Source organism: Phascolarctos cinereus, unplaced genomic scaffold (assembly GCF_003287225.1).
Source record: "Phascolarctos cinereus isolate Bilbo 61053 unplaced genomic scaffold, phaCin_HiC Scaffold_9;HRSCAF=440, whole genome shotgun sequence".
In the NCBI taxonomy this organism is placed as follows: Eukaryota; Metazoa; Chordata; class Mammalia; order Diprotodontia; family Phascolarctidae; genus Phascolarctos; species Phascolarctos cinereus.
The window spans coordinates 196,450,725-196,471,669 of NW_027556402.1; the positions used below are offsets into that span (position 1 = coordinate 196,450,725).

The 20,945-nt window shown below is 35.7% G+C and overlaps 1 protein-coding gene across 3 annotated transcripts in view; it reads right to left on the minus strand.

Annotated features, from left to right (window-relative positions):
• Positions 1 to 20,945, minus strand: part of HTT (huntingtin) — a 209,914-nt gene that overhangs the window by 76,852 nt on the left and 112,117 nt on the right. For all 3 annotated transcript variants that reach the window (XM_020992153.2, XM_078148998.1, XM_078148997.1), the window contains 8 exons: positions 16,740 to 16,795; positions 15,599 to 15,747; positions 14,281 to 14,417; positions 10,893 to 11,009; positions 9,311 to 9,433; positions 8,676 to 8,914; positions 7,400 to 7,542; positions 4,509 to 4,716 (listed from right to left, as the gene is read on the minus strand). In XM_020992153.2, coding sequence (XP_020847812.1) covers positions 4,509 to 4,716; positions 7,400 to 7,542; positions 8,676 to 8,914; positions 9,311 to 9,433; positions 10,893 to 11,009; positions 14,281 to 14,417; positions 15,599 to 15,747; positions 16,740 to 16,795 — 1,172 coding nt within the window. The remainder of the gene's footprint in view (positions 1 to 4,508; positions 4,717 to 7,399; positions 7,543 to 8,675; positions 8,915 to 9,310; positions 9,434 to 10,892; positions 11,010 to 14,280; positions 14,418 to 15,598; positions 15,748 to 16,739; positions 16,796 to 20,945) is intronic.

The window sequence follows — 20,945 nt, forward strand, 5'->3', positions numbered from 1 at the left end:
AATAATTTAAGTAACAGATACTTTCTCATATTAAATGCCAAAGAACTGGAATTGATCAATGGTTGCAACCTTTCAGAGCAGGAGGATTTCAAAACCAATAAAGAAGCAATGACTTTCATTTAAAATCTCTTTCTGCATTATTTCCTAATAAAATTGTTAGGCAATCCTCAGACATTTCTAATGTTGAGTTTTCTTTCTTAGAAATATAATAAGTTCTAGAAGGCATTCTCTTGTGGAATAAGCCTGTTTTATCCACATTACAAATCTATCGATCAGTGTATCCACCTTCTTGGATTATTTTATTCAAAACATTAGGTTAGTTAGCAGCCATGTCATCATCTACACTGACCACCTTTCTTGTAATTTTAACGTTATGCAACTGAACTCTACTTTTAAAGCAGTTACTAAAGCAATTCAACCAACCAATGTTTGTGGTAAAAGTGTCTTCACTATCCACTTCATTTCCATTTTCTTTCACTGTCTTAAATAAACTTGAAGCTTTTCTCTGAATGGCTACTCAGCTAAGAGGAATGTACTTCTGATTGCAATCTTCAATTAATTCAGCTAAAAGACTCTCAATTTCTATCACGGTAATACTTCTATTTCTTGTAGTTGTTTGCAAAACACAAAAAAAGCTGATGTAACTCTGACTCTTTTCTTTTATTTTGCTGTGTTTTTTTTTAATATTCCATATAGTAAACCTAGGCATTCTGACATCTCATCCTATTTTAGAGTTACTATGACCACATTCACGCCATTCAATTACATCAAATTTTTGTTCTAATATAACAAGAAGCCTCTTCTTTTTTTGTGGTGAAAGTGTTTCCACATGAAGTATTCTTCCTTTTGTTCATTTTGTTAAGGACTCTTCAAAACAAAATATTAAACTGTTGGTCTTATAGCATGTAGTAGCAAATCACGTCCCTCAGTCATGACAGGCAAGTGTAGACTAACAAGTTAAAACCTGTAACTAGCTCATACATACCATATTAACTGAATTGTAGCTTGCATATGACCTGGTATCATTTTATAATTCACACTCAATAAAATTTCACATTATTCAAATTCACACTGTGACCTAGTTATAGATTTCAATCGCTGACAGAGCCACAGAATCGATAAGCAATTATATACAAAAACAAAGAAAGAAGCAAGAAATTACTGGCATGGTCAAAAATACAAATAAACAAAAACATATTTCAAATATTCAAAAACACTAAAAGAAATGTAGCACAGTCTAATGCTGAAACTGTGAAATACCTTGAACTAAGAGTTCAGGCAACATCTGACAAATTTCTGTGTTTACTTCAAAAATTTAAATACCTCAAGGCACCCCTGAGTTCTCTATGGCATTCACCATCCTGATCAAAGGATCGGAGATTTAGAGCTGAAAGAAATGTTCCAAGTAGGGAGGCCCTGGTGGCATACTGAGAAAGAAGGAAGTTTAGAAGCCAGCAGCAGGAGTGGTTTGGCTCAGATACCAAGCTCAGAGAAGGAACTCAGTTCTAGCATTTAGCTTAGCCTGTAAAGGAATAACCAAGGTCTTTACATGTAACTCCAGATCCTACCATTCTACCACTTTGAATCAGAGAGATTTTCAGCTGGCTTTTAGGGATGGAATACAGCAGCAGTCTATTCTTGCACAGACTCAAAGACAGGTTATGAATTCACAAAGTTCAGACCAGCAATCAGACTATGCCCTGGGTTAGATCACTTTGGGAACACTGAAAGCTTGAAGGTCCCCAAACTGTTTAATACCCAAAGAAAGAAGCAACAGGAATAGCCTAGACATTCCCGATAAAAATGCTGCAGAAAGCTCTAACATCAAGTCCAAAGTCAGGAAAAAGATTGGAACAATGAGCAAACCAAAAAGGAAGCCCACCTTAATGGGCTTCCTTTATAATGGTGTCAGGAACACACAAGACACAAAGGCAGAAGAGAATAACTTCAAAACACTGACAAATAAAGCCTCAGAGAAAATACAGCTTGGGCACAAACTCAACTAGAAAAAGAGTTTTAAAAGGTTTTTATACGTAGAAGGACAGCACGTGAGAAAAAAATTGGAAAAGTAATAAGAGCTTTGGAAGAAAAAATTGGAAAGGGAATTTAAAAGCTTAGTACAAGAGGCATAAAGCCTTGACAAGCAAAAAACTCCCTGAAAATTAGAATAGACCAAACAGAAGCCAATGACTTCATAGGGAATGATAAACCATTTATATAGTGCTTTTTGTTTTAAAGTTTTTTCACATATTTACAACACTCTGCCTTGTCCAAACAGGCAAAAAGGGATTATTTCCATTTTACAGAGGAGGAAATTGAACCCTGCAGAAGTGAAGTAACTTGGTAAGAGCCAGGGCATGGTAGAAGTAGGACTAAACACTAACCTGCTGACTCTAATCAGTGCTCTCTCCATTAGATCACCCTAGCTCTTAAAACACATTTCATCTGGACTTTAGTAAAGAATTTGTGACCAATGAGATGAGAAAACACTGGAACACACAACCAAGTCTAATTACAGAAGTATTTAAAAGTAGAAAGGAATGAAGGAAGAATAAAGAATCATGAACTCATCCACAAAGCCTGTTGTGGAGAGTAGAAAGCATATAACACTTAAATCAAGAGACGAATGGACTAGAGGAAAGCCTAGGATGAAAAAAAGAGAAATAGGAAAAGGGAGAGAATTCAAGCTTGTATTTACTGAGAATATCAGAAATAGAAACACAGTGACCTGAACATCTAAGGATATTAGCTTGGCTTATTTGATTGTGGGAAAAGAATCAAAGCATGCCAGAATATAAAGAGACTTTAGAGAGATCTTCTGACGGGAAAAAAAAAAAAAAAGGAAAACCCAGGGAGAACAAATGAGCTGCCCAAGATCATGCACAAAAATACACAGAGCCTTAGCACTTTTGGAATTCACAGTTCCTGTCTGGTATAAGGAAAAGTCTCCCAATCATCATTTACCTGACCAGTTCATGAGCATACTGAGCAAGGATTTCACTTCGGAACACTTCTCAGTGAGGGAAGTGTGTTATCATTGCCAACTCTTTGAAACCTAAGGCTGTTCTAGGTGGAGAAAGAAAACATGAGAGAAGTGTTCCATCTACCAAGAGCCAAATAACTGGCACTGCTTTTTAATTCCTTTGAAAAGGAATGAGTAATGATATCTAAAATCTCTTTAACAGTAGTTAATATCCTTTCAAAGTGGTAGTAGTAACACCTTTTATAAGAATATTTAGGGGCAATTAGGTGGTGCAATGGATAGAACACTGGCCCTGGAGTCAGGAGGAGATGAGTTCAAATCCAGCCTCAGACACTTAACACTTACTAGCTGTGTGACCCTGGGCAAGTCACTTAACCCCACTGCCTAGCCCCCCCAAAAAATTTAAACTTTTTAACTGTCCGGCGCTGCTGGTCACACAATACGGAAAGTGTTGGGCCTGACGTCAGAAAGACCTGAATTCAAATCTGCCTCGAACAATTACCAGCTGTTGACCCTGGGCAAGTCACTTAACTTCTGTTTGCCTCAGTTTCCTCATCTGTAAAGTGTGGATAATAATAGCACCTAATTCCCATGGTTGTTGTGAGGCTGAAATGAGATAATAATTATACAGCACTCAGCATGGTGCCTGGCACATAGTAAGCACTATATAAATGTTAGTTGTTACTGCTGCTATCATTATGAGATTGGTTATTTTGTAAATTCCTGAAAGTCTTGAAATAATAGAAAATTGTATGTGTGAATGTCAGATCATGGTCAAGGAGGGAGAGTTTCCACTTAACCTCGACTGCCTCACCAAAAAGAAAAAAAAAGAAAGGAAAAAAAAAAAGGAGGGAGAGTTTTGAATATAAAAGTGGACCCCACAAAAAGTAGGACAACTTTCATGCTTGAGCTGCTGGACTTCAATACATGGAGTATTGTATAAAGAACAGAGTGCTATTATGAGTCATTTAACATACAACCACGGCTAGATTCCTTCTACCTATTAATATAAATCAAGATAGCCCAGGCAATAACCTGTGCCCTTCAATGTTGACAAGAGGTTTTCCTAAACTAATTTAAAATTTTTCTACCTAATTATTTTGTTAAGCATAACAAGCCCCATATTTAAACATTTAACTGTTCGTGAAGTTAGGATATTGCAAAATATCCTAACTATGGAATCAATTTAAGAACTAGAACATAGTAAGAGGGACATTATGGCAACAACATAACAAAAATAACTATCTAATGGAAAAATACCCCCTCAAAAAAAATACCTCATGAAAGAAAGCCCCCATTAAAAGAACCTGCTACTTTGAATATGTTTTGTCATAGCATATGTTCTACAGCATATGAAGGGTCCAACTATCACATGGTAAAAGATTCATGTAGAGTAGAATTCAACAAAGACCCCATAATCCTGAAAAATGCATACCCCTAGGAGCACCCATATCTTGAACAACTAGCACTCTACATGCTAAATGCCTGCCTTCACCTGAAACAATGAATAGCTTTAAATTCTTACTTTGGTGTCTGATGCACTTCGGACCACCAGTTGTAGTTGGTATAGTTGACAAGCAGTAGAATCTGACACCACAGGAGCACTAAAGAAGGATGTGTCGGAATCATAGAGCGTACCAATTCACTCAGGCTTTCCAGGGTATAAAAGCTGCCATCAGAGCCATCACCTGTAAAGAGTCTAGTGGCAGCTGCAGTGATTCTCCTGAACATTCCTAGAAACGAATGAAAAATTAAACAATTTAGGGGAAGATATCCCTGATCCTCATTGCAATTCAATATGAAATACCTAAAAAAGAGTTGATAAAAAGATACTTTTCTTTCATTCAAAAATCCAAGGTATTTAGGACATGGGATTCCAACAAAAAGATTCCAGAATCTTTGATAAACATTAATTTAAATTTCCACTGAAATCTTCCTCCTAGACTTCACTATGCAATAGAGATGTCCATCAGTTTGTAAAGCGTCTAACAGCAGAGCCTAAGCTCTTACTATCCAATCTAAGCTGGAAAGGCTTAAAGGACAGGCAAGATCAGAACTAAGGACTCTGTGTGTGTGTGTGTGTTGGGGAAAGCTGGCATCTGATCAGCAGAGGGAATGCCATATTATACTGATGAAGGATTCTGAGTATAAGAATTGTGTAGAAGACAGACTTGGTGTTAGAGTTAGGAAGACTCAAATCCCGCCTCGGACACACTAGTACCCATGTGAATGGATAAATCACAAACTCTATGAGCCTCAGTTAAATCATCTATAAAATGGAGATAAGACCTATGATACCAACTTCATATGTTATTGTGAAGCCAATATAAGATAGTATGTAAAGCACTTTGCAAACTTTAAAGTACTATGTAATTACCAGTTATTATTATTAGTGAAGTACTTAAAACAAGATTAGCACATTAGCCTTTTTATAGATAAAGAAAGAACTTATTTCTCCCCTCATCCCTCTGTCACCAACACCACAAATACACTCGGGACTACTTCTGCATTTAAATTTCCCAAAGGGCCTTGAGACAACAGTCATCAGTTTCTGGCTATGAAATCAGGGAGGTAGCTCCCCACCCTAGGATGCTGACACTGAGAACATTATGACATTGTATGTTAACCTCAACCTGCCACCCCCTCCTCAAAATAAAGCAACCCACAGTCAACTTGGTCAAAGAACACATATGCCATTTGGGGTCACAGTGCCCTGAAATCCTTTCACAGAGGGTGAATCCTATTCTTGCTGAAAACAGACAGAGGAAGAAAATTTTACCAGAGGCCACATAGCCCAACATGAAAATTCCCTAGAGAAGAGAAAATAAAAACATGGTGGCCAACATTATGCCATGGGCATATGAGTGTTAATACATGCTACCAGAATACTTAAAGTAAAAAAATGTTCTGTTCACTTCAATACTCTGGCATAAAATGAATCATCCTAAGAAAACAGAAAAGCAATGGCACTGGAGCAATGTGCCTGATTACTATCTCAACAAGCCTCCATGCCAGCTTTCTTTGTGTTTTGGGTAAAACTCCTCTAGGGACTAAATGATTTCATCTGCCCTCTTTTTTTGTCAAAAATACAAACTCAGTCTAAACATGTTTTTATTTCTCCCAACCATGGCCTCAAAGAGCATTTGCCCTAAGGCTACTGTAACTCTCACACACCATATAACTAAGCAAGGGTATGGAAGGATTACTCATCTAACTCAATAAAATTGTTCCTCCTTAATTAATTCACTTCAGCAACTGTAAAAACCTGAGTATATTCAAAAGCCCTTTCTCTCCAGTACCTTAGGTCTCTCATCCAAGTGGTCAGAAACTAAATTCCACTGAATTATGAAAAAGCTATTGATACCTGATACTTCCATATTTTCACTATATTCTGCAATCCTTTGCAAGTTGTTCATTCAACAAGTCATTTATTACGTACCTATTATGAATGAGGCACTGTGCTAAGCACTAGGGATACAAAGACAAAAAATAAAATTAGCCCTTGCCCTCAAAAAGGGTAAAGTGGGGCGGGTCTAAACATGTACACACATAGAGGGAAACAGAGAAGCCAGTTTGTCTGGACCACTGAGTAGGGGAGCAGCAACAACCCTGTTAATACGTGACAAAGTATTCTCACATTCATTCTTAAAGGACCACATTACACTTAGGTGTTACAAGATTTATGACAACTCTTTTATAAGTCTGTAATAATTCTGCCATCTAGTGTCTTGCAAAATAGACATTCTAGAACCTATTAAAATAAGACAAACACAGAAGCATTAGGGCTTGGGATTTTCCTCCTATTTCATAAATATCTTCTGAAGTGCTCAAAAAACTCTCAGGCCCTGGTTTATTTTAAGGTTTTACATTTAGTAATACCCCCCAAAATAAGTTTTTTTTTGTCAAAAATACAAGAAAAAACTTTTTTTTATTTAATTTTTTAAAATTTAATTTAATTTAACTAAATTTTCAAAAATTTTTAAAAAGAATTGAATATTGGGGCATGGTCAACATGAAGAAGAAAAAAAAAGAATTCCTCCTCATCAGTGCTATCAATAGCCAAATATTTACTAAATGCTTAGGAGGAGCTGGGTGATACAGTGGCAAGAACACTGGGCCCAGAGGCTGGAAGACCAGAATTTAAATCTGTCCTCAGATACTTATTAGCTGTGTGGCCATGTCTCAGTTTCCTCATCTGTAAAATGGAGATAATACCAGCCCTTCCTCCCAGGGTATTATGAGGATCACATGAGATAATGTTTGTTAAGTGCTTAGCCCAGTGTCTGGCACGTGGTAGGTCAGCTGCTCTCGTTATTATTGCTTCAGTGTGCAGCTTCTGCCTCAAGAAACTCTGTGATGTGACACAGCAAATAGAATAGCACCAAGTGAAGTAAAGGGCTGCTCTGGCTCCCGTACCTGACTTGAAGATGTGTATCAGGCACATCAGCAGTGTGCCCAGTTCTTGGCAATAGAATGTGTGCTGCTGCTCAGTCATCTCCACTTTCAGCTGCTTTGTAACAATGTCCTCTAGAAGAATGCCCACCAGCTGTAAGAGGAATCTTGAAAGAAGAGTAAGGAAGGATTAGGCCAGGGGGTTATCACGAAATCATGTGGAAAACACATACACTTTCCTCCTCCCAAATGAGTACATACTGGGGAGGTTAATACAATAATCCAGGCAACAGAGGAGGGCCTGACCAAAGATAAAGGGCATGGCAATGGAACACAGGGAGACATTAATAAAGGAGAAGTGACATTTGGTGTCTGATTGGATGTAGGAGTAAAGAGAAAAGTAAAAATCCAAGGTAACAATGAGATCTCAAGGGAAAGTCACCAGGGGAATAACAGTGTCAATAATAACAGGGATATCAGGAAGGAGAACAGCTCTAACAAGCTCCTGAACCTCTGGTTTTGTGTGTTATTTATATTTGTAAGTTTAGGAGAGGAAGAATAAGGACATTTGAAAGTTATTTTATCAATAAAAGACGTCATCTACAACTCAGCTATATTTGCTTCCTTCTTACCATCCCATCTCTACAACTCTTATTTTCACAGCAAATTAACAATTGAGAACTGTTTAGTAGATGGCACACAATAAAGTACTCCTGTTTATTAAAAACTATGATTTGTGTAAACAGTAAGTGAAGAAAGCACTTGTATAAGACTGCTGAGCATAACTAAATCAGTATTTTAAAACCTTATAGACTAATCCATGCTGAGAATTAGTTTAACTGACTGGTTCTTCTACTATAAAAGGCCCATTTCAGTCAAGCCACAATCTCTATAACCTGGTAATTCCCCAGGGTTCTAGAGAGCAAGGACTGCATGTTATCAAATTTTGGTCTCATCTATGGCACTGAGCATAGAGCTCAGAATACAAGAGTTGCCCAAATATATATGTTATCTTTCAGTGATATGTGTGTGTGTGTGTGTGTGTGTGTGTGTGTATATACACACACACACACATATATAAAAAATACTTATTCCTAACTCTAAAATTCCTTAAGAATCTCACCTCCTAATCCTTCCATTTTATACAAAGTATATAAAGGAACTTAATCAACACTTGTTGACTTTCTCTGATAAACTGGAGTGATACCAAAAGGACAGGAGTTAGATCCATCCTAACTAATCACAAACTATTTCCACATGAAACTAAAGTCATAGAGACTTAAATGATATGAACACTTACCTGGAAAATGTTTCTTCTGGCAAACACTTGACTTGTTTCACTTCACTTTGATCTTCTGGCATTGGCAAGCTACCACCTCCATCTCTTAATTTTTTAATTATTTGACATGAGATTAGATAAGGAGAGAAAGAGAGTTCCTGGATCCGAGAAAGAACAATGTCTTCAGTTGACTGGGATATAAGTACTCTCAGAATAGCTAGGATGCCTGATATCCACAACTGAACAGTGCTCACTGATGCCTAAAGAGGAAAGAATAGAAACATTACAAACATCCAATATTATAAATAGCAAGAAAAAAAACAAAGTAGATTTGTAGTATTCTTCCATTACTGCCTTACGAAGGGAAATTGCTTGCTTTTATATTATTTGCAAATAACTATTGACATTTTCATAATACTTCTAATTTACACTGAACTAACACAACCAACTCCTATTTATAGGGCACTTTCATCACACTGTCCTGGTGAAATAGTTAATATATGTATCCTCTTTACAGATGAGGATGGAGCCTCAGTGCAGGGAAGGGGCCTGCCCAAGTTCACACATCTAGTAAATTCTGGAATGAGGATTTGACCCCAGTCTCCTCACTTGGGAGCATTTCAGCACACCAACAATGCAATATCTTGCATACTCACCATTGTATTGGGAGTAATGAACATACTTCGTAAAAGCATGTCTACAGGACGGAGGGATGAAGGAGCCAATATTTCAAATAAAGTGTTCAATACTCCAAGAGCTTCATGAGAATCAATATGCATCTGTAAAAATCAATAATTATAAGACTCTATACATGTCAACTGGCAATGCTACAAAAATCAGTTTACAAAAAAACGCAGTTACATCAAAAAAAGGCAAGAATAATAATAATAATTTGATTAAGTGGCTATCATTATTGATAGAATACTTCAGTCTATATGCAACAGAAAATTTTACTTGATGGGCTGCACTATACAAGCCATACTTGAAAGGAAAATGAAGACTTGGTTAATCTCTTTGAGTATTTAATGATAGCCTAATGCATCACCCGCAAGCTCATAATCTGAAGTGTTAATAAAAGAGCTGCAATATACTTGCTTTGTACACTGAGATATTATTTATCCTGTTTTATCAGGGGGAGATGTCATTTTTGTGATCTTCTGCCTAAAATGCCCTGGACACTCTTCTCCTTTACCTGTTTGAATCTTTTTTTTTTTTAAAGCAGATCCACCCTTTATTCTGGCTAGGCAATAGGGTTAAGTGACTTGCCCAGGGTTACGCAGCCAGTAAACATCAAGTATTTAAGGCTGAATTTGAACTCAGGTCCTCCTGACTCCAGGGCTGGTACTCTATCCACTGCACCACCTAGCTGCCCCCTACCTGTTTGAATTTGAATACCCATCCCAGCAAGACTAACTCAAATGCCATCTCCTCCACAAAACTAATGAATGTGAAGCATTATACTTTCCTTTTAAACTAATACATACCAGAAGGGTAGAAAACCCAATATTCTAATGGAAGTAACAAAATGATTGGCATGAACCTAGACATGTCTTAATTTCCCATACACAACACTCCATATCCCATCTGTACCTTTACATCAAACTTTCCAGATGCCTAGAATAATTTCTCTCCTTGTCTGTCTTTTAAAGTCTTTCATTTCCTTAAAAATGTAGCTCAAGCAGTAACTTCCACATGAAGTCCTTCCTAACCCTCCAAGCTGCTAGTGCCTCCACTCCCAAATTATTTTATACTTAACTATTTTTCTTTGTATGTATTTACTCACTTTATATGTATGATGTGAATATTTATATGTGTATTTTCTGTCTCCCTCATTGAGATGTAAGCTCCTTACAAGTAGGGATTGTTTCGTTATCTGTACTCATATTCATCCCTAGGTAGTGCCTGGAACATAGTCAGTGCTTAATAAATGACTGACAGATTGATTAATTCGTCAATATGAAAGTTGTTAACAATCAATCACCTTTTACGAGAGAAGCAGCTCCACTCAAAAAAAATACTGTATCACATGATTAATATGGAAATATGTTGTATGTGACTTCACATGTATAACTGATATCATATTGCCTGCCTTCTCAATGAGGAAGAAGGGGCTAGAGGGAAGGAGAGAATTGGGAAACGAAAATTTTTTAAGTGAATGTTAAGATCAAGTACAATTATAAAATATATGTACATATTGCATTATTAACTCCTAACAAGTAAAATGTTCTGAATACAAACCTGTTGTTTTGCTAACATTGGGAGAATGATGTCAGCTATTTGTCGAGATAATCTCTTCCACTTGTCTTCATTCTCCTTGTGACACTGCTGGAGGACTAGGATGAACATCTCTAATACCTTAAGAAGTATTTTTGTATAGTTAAAAATAAATCTGAATAGTACAAATAGTTTATTACTACATATAATTTATTATTACATTTTTGTACATTACTAATAACAACGAAGAAACATCAGGATGTGAAAATTATCAAAAATGCATGTAGTTCAAAGGGCAATGAAAAGAATCACAGGGGACCAAGCAGGTAGATTACCAACAATGACTTGCACTCAAAAACTGGCTTAAAAGACATCATTAAGGACTTTTTGACAGGAAAAGGATGCGGGTAAGTCATAAGCAGACAATCTGAGCACCGGAGTGGCGTCTATGAAATATTTAAAAGAACTAGAAAAAGGTCGGTGGCATGTGGGCCGATATTCAACTAAGAATTTACAGAAAGATGAACTGACCAATAACAAATGGCATAGAAGGGCTGCAGCCTGCACCACTAACAAAAGTGTCCACGTTGATCAAATCAAAGATTCCCTGAAATACTGAAGAAATTATAGCTCCAGATGTTCCAGGAGTGATTCAAGCTTACAAACATATGCCATATCTGTCTAGCATATTCACTCCCTTTGTATTATGTGATAGTGATAAAGTCAAGGTAAGGTTCAATGCCAGTGTCAACTAGTGGCAATTCACCCAGGCCACTAGGCACAGAGGCCAGGCCTAAACCTATTCAGCTATTTTGTAAAAACATGGCACTGGTCTAAAGGTGTTCAAAGCTAAAAGTATACAAATAATCATAACCAGTAAATCATAACTATGGAAAAACTATTCAAAATATTCATAGCAGCTCTTTTTGTGGTGGCAAAGACTTGGAATTGAGAGGATGCCCATCAATTGGGGAATGGCTGAGCAAGTTGTAGTATATGAATGTAATGGAATACTATTGTGCTGTAAGAAACGATGAACAAGCTGACTTCAGAAAACCCTGGAAAGACTTGTATGGTCTGATGCTGAGTGAAGTGAGCAGAACCAAGAGGACTTTGTACACAACAACAGCCACGTTGTACAATGACTAAGGTTGTTAAACTGAACCCTTCTCAGCATTACGAGGATCTAAGACATCTCCAGAGGGCTCGTGATGGAAAATGCTGTCCACATCCAAAGAAAGAACTATGGAAGTCGAATCGCTATCACTTATTTTCACCTTCTGTTCAGTTTTGTTTCATCTTTCTGATGGTTCCTCCTATTGGTTTTAGTTTTTACTTACAACTTCACTAATGTGAAAATATGTTTAATAGGAATGTAAATGTAAAGCCTATATCAGATTGCGTGCCGTCTTGGGGAGGGTGGGGGGGGAAGGAGGAGAAAAATTTTCAACTCAAAAGAATATGGAAGTGATTGTTGATAAATCAAAATAAATTAATAAAATTTAAAAAAAGAAATAAAAGAAACCTATTCAACTTTCATGCTGTATTTTCCCAGGACCATAGTACTACCAATTAAAGTAAATTTCCAAACATTGCTAGCCAGGGAGTCCCCTCACTTGCTGTACTGCTAACTTACTAACCCATGCTGCTTGAATTCTGTACTCTTCTGTATAACATAGGTCACAGCTCCGAAGCTGGAAAAAATTTTGGAGGCCACTGAGTCCAACCTCCTAATTTTTACCTAAGGAAACCAAGGTCCAGGGAGCCTACCTATCCAAGGTCACACAAGCAGTAAACATCAGCAGAAAGATAGAAACCCAGATGCTCTGTCTGCAGAGCCTGAGTTGTTTACACTGGAATACACTCTCCCTGCCCTCAACACCCCCTACCACCACTACTACCAAAATTCTACTCATATGGGTTACACACTGTAACTTCCCTACTCATCACTTTATCTGGTTCAACTAATTTAAACAAAATGAACTCTGACCAGGTCACTTCCCTAGGGAAAAACCTTTTTACTGCCTATAAGGATAAAATATAAGCTTTTTTTAAAAATACAACTTGTGACTTTCTTAATATGACTAATGCAAATTAACACTTACTCTTCAACTGACAATCTTAGAGTTGCCTCAGGTACAAAGAGGTTAAAGGCTTGCCCCAGTCACAGTCAAGTATATACCAGAAAGAAGAACTGAGTCTAGATCTTGGGATGATGAAGTCAACTCACCATCTACTCACTACACTGTGCTGCCTCTTATAGACTCCTTCACTTCGCACTAATGACCTTTCACAAACCAACTCTCACACTTTTCCAGACTTATTTCACGTTATTCCCTTTTGTACAATCAAAGCTTAAGACAAACTGGACTCAAGGTGATTTTCCATCAAATCTTAAAATTCTATATCATCACCTGCTCTCTTTCTCTCCTCTCTCATGTATACATCCTCACATTTCTTCCTCCTCCACCACCACCACCAGTATACTCTGCCACTTTCTCCCCATTGGAGAGTTCTCCCTAGAAATTCTATGGTGACATAGGGCCCAGATAAGCCATTCATTATTCATTCTCTGGACTTTGCCACCATTCCCATTGTTTAACTAGTTCTTATCAAATAAGGAATTTGAATTTCCTGAGTAATTTATGTTTTTGATCTCTGGTCCTTTTTTTTTTAATTTAATTTTTTTCAATTAACAAAAGTCTGTTTTCTTTCCCTCACATGCTGTCATTTAAAAAAAATTATCACCACAAAACCTTTGTAACAAATATGCATAGGCAAACAAAACAAATTCTTGTATTGGTCATGTCCAAAAAGTACATGCATCATTCTGCACCCTGGTTCCATTGCCTCTTTATCAGAAGGTACTAGGTAGCATGTTTGATCATCAATCCTCTAGCACTGTGGGTGGTCACTGTGCTGATCAGAGCCAATCTCTAGTTCTTTCAAAGAATCCTCATATGACATGTTATAGCCCACCTTTAAACACTCTCCAGCTTAACAGCACCTTTTCCAAAATGTGGTGCCCAGCAATAAACACGAAGTCTCCTTGAATACTTCCAATTAGAAGTGATTTCTTCCTCCTCTGAATATCCAAATCTTTGTTTTTACCAGTCATATAGCATTGCTTGTATTGCAGTTTCTTTATGCACATTCCTTAAATTACCTAATAGGCTGTAAACATGATCACAGGAATCCATTCTCATTCATCTGGGTATTACTTATTCAGGGGGACTAGCATGTAACAGACATTCAATGCCAGTTTCTTAAACTGACAAGTACCATACATATGGGCTCTTTTATGTACTATGTAAATTACAATAGGATCAAAATAAATCCACATTGATATCTAAATGATCAAAAAGGTAATTAAAAAAAATTTTAATAACACCATTTGGCACATTCCTCTCACCTGATGGTACTGAATAAGTCTTAATAACATGGACACAGCCACCTCTTTTTGGGTCTCCAGCTCTTTTCCAGCATCTGCTTTGTTTGTTCCTCTTAACACAAAGAGATCATGAACTATGGGCTGCAGAGCTGGTATGGCTGAGAAAATAAAGACATAACACATGGAAAATATATATAAGTAGTCTTTTCAAAGGTAACTTTAAAAGAATTTTCCAAGAAACAAAAAATGAATAAAATTTGATACTTTTGATACTTTGGTTCTCGAAAATCAAATCAAAGTTTCCAAATTGGTTATTTTTGCCCTTGCTACCATGCCATCACAGAAAGCTGAGGATTTTCTAAACCAAGTACTGCTGGTTTGATAAAAGCTTTTGAAGAAAGCATTAGAATTTTCATACTTAAAAAAAAAAAGATAGTAAATATAAACCCAAAATCCTCTGGAAAAAAAAATCAAAAAAACAAAAACAATAGACTTCTGTGTCTTCTACATTACCCATTTAAAGTTTTAGATGAAAAGACTGGATGCCACATAAGTTCAAATTCAACACAATAAACACAGATATATTACCATTATGTTACAATTACAATTATTTAAATATAACATTACATTAGATAATGGATTTTTCGGAGTGTTTGCTATATATACTATAACCAAAATAACCACAACCAAATGAAATAAACTGTATTTACCAAGTACCTTTTATCGAAGATATCAAAAATGCTTTATTATTAATGATATAAAACACAATATTATACGTTTTTATATAAGCTTTGTTTGAAAGTAACAAGACCCATTAAAGTAACTTAATGATACACTAATCCCCGCCCCCAGTTCAAAATAAAACAACTGCAATCACACAACTACAATTCAACTCTTAGTTAAAGAAGATAATTCCCATTTCAACTGCTTATGCATCTCTGAGCTCTCTTATGAATTACTTCCAATGTGAATTATATTGATTTAAGCATATGTCTCATCTCCCTAGCAACCTGTAAACTCCTTGAGGGTGGGGGACTGTGTTGGTTTTCATGTTTGGATCCCCAGTCCCTACTACAGTGCATTGAACATGTAGGTATTTAATACACATGTGCTTTTGAATTGAATTCCCAAAGGAGAATCTCACACAAGATGTGAGTCCATGGGGAAAAGCAGTGTGATTTCAATTTACTTTTTAGGGACATTTCTCCTTAGACCAGGCACAAGGCCAAACATAAAAGTCACGCTTAAGAAATCTCTGTTGGTCAGTATATGGAAAGAGTAATGCTGGAAAAGTAGATCATGAGGGAGACGGACTCGACTAAAGTGTTTTTTGAGTTACCGTGTGTTACAGCTTTCCTCCCACTGGCCATGATGCCATCACAGAGTTGAATGATCTTAGGCATTCCAATGATCTGCTTCGAGTGATAGCGCTCATAAGACAACAATACTAAGAAGAAAAAGATGTTCGGAATAATTGCCTCTGATTCCCTAGAAACAAAAGAAAGTCATTGTGTATCTTTTTAAAATAAGAAAAATTGTCCAAAAGGAAAAGACAAAATAACTTATTCTTTAGGAGAAAAATATAAATGTCACTTTATTTCTATATCATTTTCACTTATTTTGGGAATTAAGTATGAAGAAAATAGTTTCCTTCATGTTTAGTAATTTTGATAGTAATTACAATTGTAATTGTGATTGACAATACAAATGCTACTGAAACCCTACTACCTACAAGTTGTAACAAACATAAATAAAATATTCTCCCTGAAGATAACTCTATCAAAAATAACTTATCTGAATAATAAAAGTAGTAAGCATTGAGAAGCAGTGAGGTAGAAGAGATAGTCATCCTTAAAATGAAAAAGAACTGGATTCAAGTCCCACCACACAAAGTAGCTGTATGTCCCCCGGGCAAGTTATTAACCTCTTGGTGTTTGAGCTGACCGACAATCTAAGACTTAAGGTTGCAAAGAAGGTGCCAACATGCTTTAGTACTGGAAGTTTTCTCAAGGGCAGCTCCTTATATCAATGAAATCAGAGGCCTAATCCCTTACCCCATTCCTAAGTATTAATAATCATTACTAATATAAGTAAAATGAAATATTTCCCTTTCAATAGAGACAACCTTCAGCAAAAAATTATTTTTCTGAAGAAAAAAGCCAATCAGAAGGAGCACTCACAAATAATGTACCTTGGAATCTGTTGATCTAATTGTGTGTTTAAAAATGTGAAAGAAAAACTGACAAGATATGTAATTACAGTATGCAGAACTGCTTCCAAATAAGCCCAAGATCAGTTTTTTCAAAAATAAAAGCATGATAGGAAAAAAACTTTGTAATTACACAATAAAATGGTAAATTACTAATTGTCTTTTTAAAGAAAGTGTCAATCCAAAAAAATATTTAATAGGAATAAAAGATATTTGCATAGTGCTTTAGACATCAGTAGATAGGAATTAAACCTGAAATCTCAAAATTTACCTAAACTGGCCCACTTCAATGTATTCAAACTGCTTTAAGACAAATCCAATAAACACCTATGGACACAAAGATAAAAGGTTAAACATATCAAGCAATAATATTATACTATAACTTATGTAATTAGAAAATGAACTGTTTGTCCTTTTTTCTATATATCTATGTAATTTCATTTAGCAAAATAATTTTTTTGAATGTAGAACTACTTGCAGATATACTTCAGACTTAAAACTGATCCTTACAGCTGATTATGTTTCAGAAAATATTTGATTTAAATAAGTTCAAAAACAACATGTGGTTAAAGATTAATAGACAAAATAGTGAATTCTATAATATATCATGAATGGTAGTGGCTTCTTAAAGACTATGCTAGCAGAATGGCACTACTGTGAGTAGGGTTTAGGCAGCTGTCTAAGCAGAATGAGTTCCCAAAGAAATTAAAAGCAATTCAAGAACATAAAAGCCGCTATCAAAGAAATTAAAAGTAGTTAGCAAATGGGTTCCCTGGGGCATTGAGAGTTCCCCAAAGAAGTCCTAAAGGCTACTTTTATATTCTTCTGGCCCAAAAGGCCACAAATAGGTCCCAGCTCAACCTACTTAGGAGCAAATTTAACCCCAACTGCCTGAGGTTAGGACCACTGCTTCTTTCACAATAAATGATGAAGAAACAAAAGATGTTATAAGAAAATACTTTGCCCAATTACATGCCAATAAAACTGACAATTAAAATGGATGAATATTTGGGAAAATATAAAATACCCAGATCAACAGAACAAAAAATAATAATTTAAATAACTGAATATTAGAAAAGGAAATTGAGTAAGTCATAAACAAACTTCCAAAGAAAAAACAAATTTTTTTAAAACAATTAACAGATGGATCTAAAAGTAAATTCTAGCACAAGATCACTGGGAGAACAGGAAGAGAATGATTATGATTAAGTGTCTACAATCTGCCAGGCACTGTGCTAAGAGCGTCACAAATACGATTTTTTTCCTTTTATTTTTTTAATTTAGTATTTTATTTTCCCCCAGTTACATGTAAAAAAAAATTTTAATATTCATTTTTACAACTCTGGGTTCCAAATTCTCTCCCTTTCTCCCTCCCTTCTCTTCCCACCTCCCCTTGAGAAGGTAAGTAATTCAATATAGGTTATACATGTATAGTCATGCAAAACATCTCTGTAATAATCATTTTGTGAAAGAAAACATAGGCCAAAAAAACCTCAAGAAAAATAAAGTAAAATAAAAGGATGCTTCAATCTGTATTCTGACACCATCAGTTCTTTCTTTTGAGGATGAACAGCATTTTTCATCAAAAGTCCTTCAGAGTTGTCTTGGATCATTGTACTGCTGAGAATAGCTGTCATTCACAGCAGATCATCTTACAATACTGCTGTTACTTTGCATACAGTACATTTCACTTTGCATCAGCCCATGCAAGGCTTCCCAGGTTTTCTGAGAGCAACCCAGTCATCACTTCTTATAATACAGAAGTGTTCCATCATAAACTTGTTCAGCCATTCCCCAACTGATGAGCATCCCCTCCATTTCTAATTCTCTGGCCCAGAAAAGAGCTGCTATAAATATTTTTGTGCATTTTCCTTTTTGTCTTTTTATCTCTTTTGGGATGCAGACCTAGTAATGGTATTGCTAGGTCAAAGGATATGCACGGTTTCATAACTCTTTGGGTACAGTTCCAAATTACTCTACAGAATGGTTGGATCGGTTCACAACTCTACCTGCAGTACATTAAAATCGCTTTCCTGCCAATCTTCCAAGTTGTCTTGGGCTGGAAATTTGCTTCACTCCATCACTTTGTGGGTTCTGCTGCTCTAGAATTTGTTTAGAGTTATTTTTAAAAGGTATTTGGAGGGATTTGAGGAAGAGCTCAAGGAAGTCCCTACCTTTATTCCACTATCTTGGCTCCTCACAAATATTACTTCATTTGATCCGCACAACAACCCTAAAAAGTAGGGTTGCTATATCCTCATTTTACAGTTGAGGAAACTGAGGCATATAGAAATTAATTGATTTGTCTAAGGTCACATTGCTAGTAAATGTCTCAGGCCATATTTCAACTCCTTTCTTTCTGACTCCAGGCCCACTGTTCCTTCCACTGGGTCTCCTACCTCTCTCTGATATTAAATAAACTCTTTGCAAAAGTAAAAAAGAAGAGATCCTACCAAATTCCTTCCATTACATAAATATTATCTTGATACTCAAACTAAGGAGAGACAAAGCAGAAAAAGAGAATAATAAGCCAACATCTTTAATGAATATCAATAAAAAAAATTTTAACTACTATCTAGACACTTCAAAAATGTTATATACTATGATGAGATCAGATTTAAACCAGGAATGCAAAGAGTCAATTATTAGGAATCATGTTGGGAAAACTATAAACATAATAGACCATAACAATAACAAGACAAATCACATGATTATATCAATAATGGAGAAAAGGTTTCTGACATAATATAAGAACTATTGTGTCCTACTTCTGTTAAAAATATTAAAAATAAATAGACCTTTCCTTAATATGGTCAAGAGTATCTATCTAAAACCAAGAAACGGCAGGTAATGGAGATAACTAGATAAATACTTTTCAAACAAGATCAAAGTAAAGAAACAACCTCTATTATCACCATTATTATTTTATATAGAATATCAAAAAGAACAAAAAGAAAAAATCCATTTCAAATAATTACAGAATATATAAAATATGTGGGAGTCTGGCTACCAAGAAAACACAAAGCTATAAATACAACTACAAAGTACTGTTTATAGAAATACTGAACTAAATAATGGGGAAAATATTCATTGCTCATGGGAGCAGAACAAGTTAATATTACAAAAATGACAACACTACATAAATTAAATTATTTATTCAATGCCACACCAAATGCCAAAAAGAATACTCTGCAGATTTAGAGAAAATAACAAAATTCATATAGAAACAGAAAAGGTCAAGAAGCTCATCGGAAATAATAAGAAACAAAAACAAAAGGGGCCTAGCAGTAAAAGATCTCAAACTATACTATATAGCAATAATTCTAATTATTGCTAATCTAATAATAGAAAGATTGAATTAATGAAAAGAAATGCCAGAGAAGGTGGCCTGGTCATACCAGATCTTAAATTGTATTATAAAGTAGCAATCATCAAAACTACTTGGTGGCTAAGAAATAGAATGGTAAATCAGTGGAATAGATTAGGTACACAAGACAAAGTAGTCAATGACTATAGTAATCTAATGTTTGAGAAACCCAAAAACTCCAGCTTCTGGGATGAGAACTCACTATTTCACAAAAACTGCTGGGAAAACTAGGAAACAGTATGGCAGAAACTGGGCATAGACCAACATCTTACCCTGTATAGCAAAATAAAGTCAAAATGGGTACATGATATAGATACAAAAGCTGATACTTTAAGCAAACTGGGAGAGTAAAGAATAGTTTACCTGTCAGATTTATGGAGAATGGAAGAATTTATGACCAAACAAGAGATACAGAACATTATGAAATGCAAAACAGATAATTTTGATTACATTAAATTGAAAAGTTTTTACACAAAGACAATGCAACCAAGACTAGGAGGGAAGCAGAAAATTGGGAAAGAATTTTTACAACCAATGTCTCTGATAAGGGCTTCATTTCTAAAATACATAGAGAACTGAATCAAATTCATAAGAATATAAGTCATTCCCCAATTGATAAATGGTCAAAGCATATGAATAGGCAGTTTTCAGAGGAAGAAATTAAAGCTATCTATAATCACATGAAAAAATGTTCTAAATCACTATTGATCAGAGAAATACAAATCAAAACAACTCTTAGGTACCCCATCATACCTATCAGATTGGCTAACATGACAAAACAGGAAAATGATAAATGCTGGAGAAGATGTGGGAAAATTGCAACACTAACGTATTGTTGGTGGAGTTGTGAACCGATCCAACCATTCTGGAGAGCAATTTGGAACTATGTTCAAAGGGCTATAAAAATGTGCATACTTCTTTGACCCACAATACCACTTCTAGGGCTGTATCCTAAAGAGATCATAAGAATGAGGAAAAAAACCCACATGTACAAAAATATTTATAGCACCTCTCTTTGTGGTGGCAAAGAATTGGAAATTGAGGGGATGCCCATCAATTGGAAGAATGGCTGAACAAGTTGTGGTATATGCATGTAATAGAATACTATTG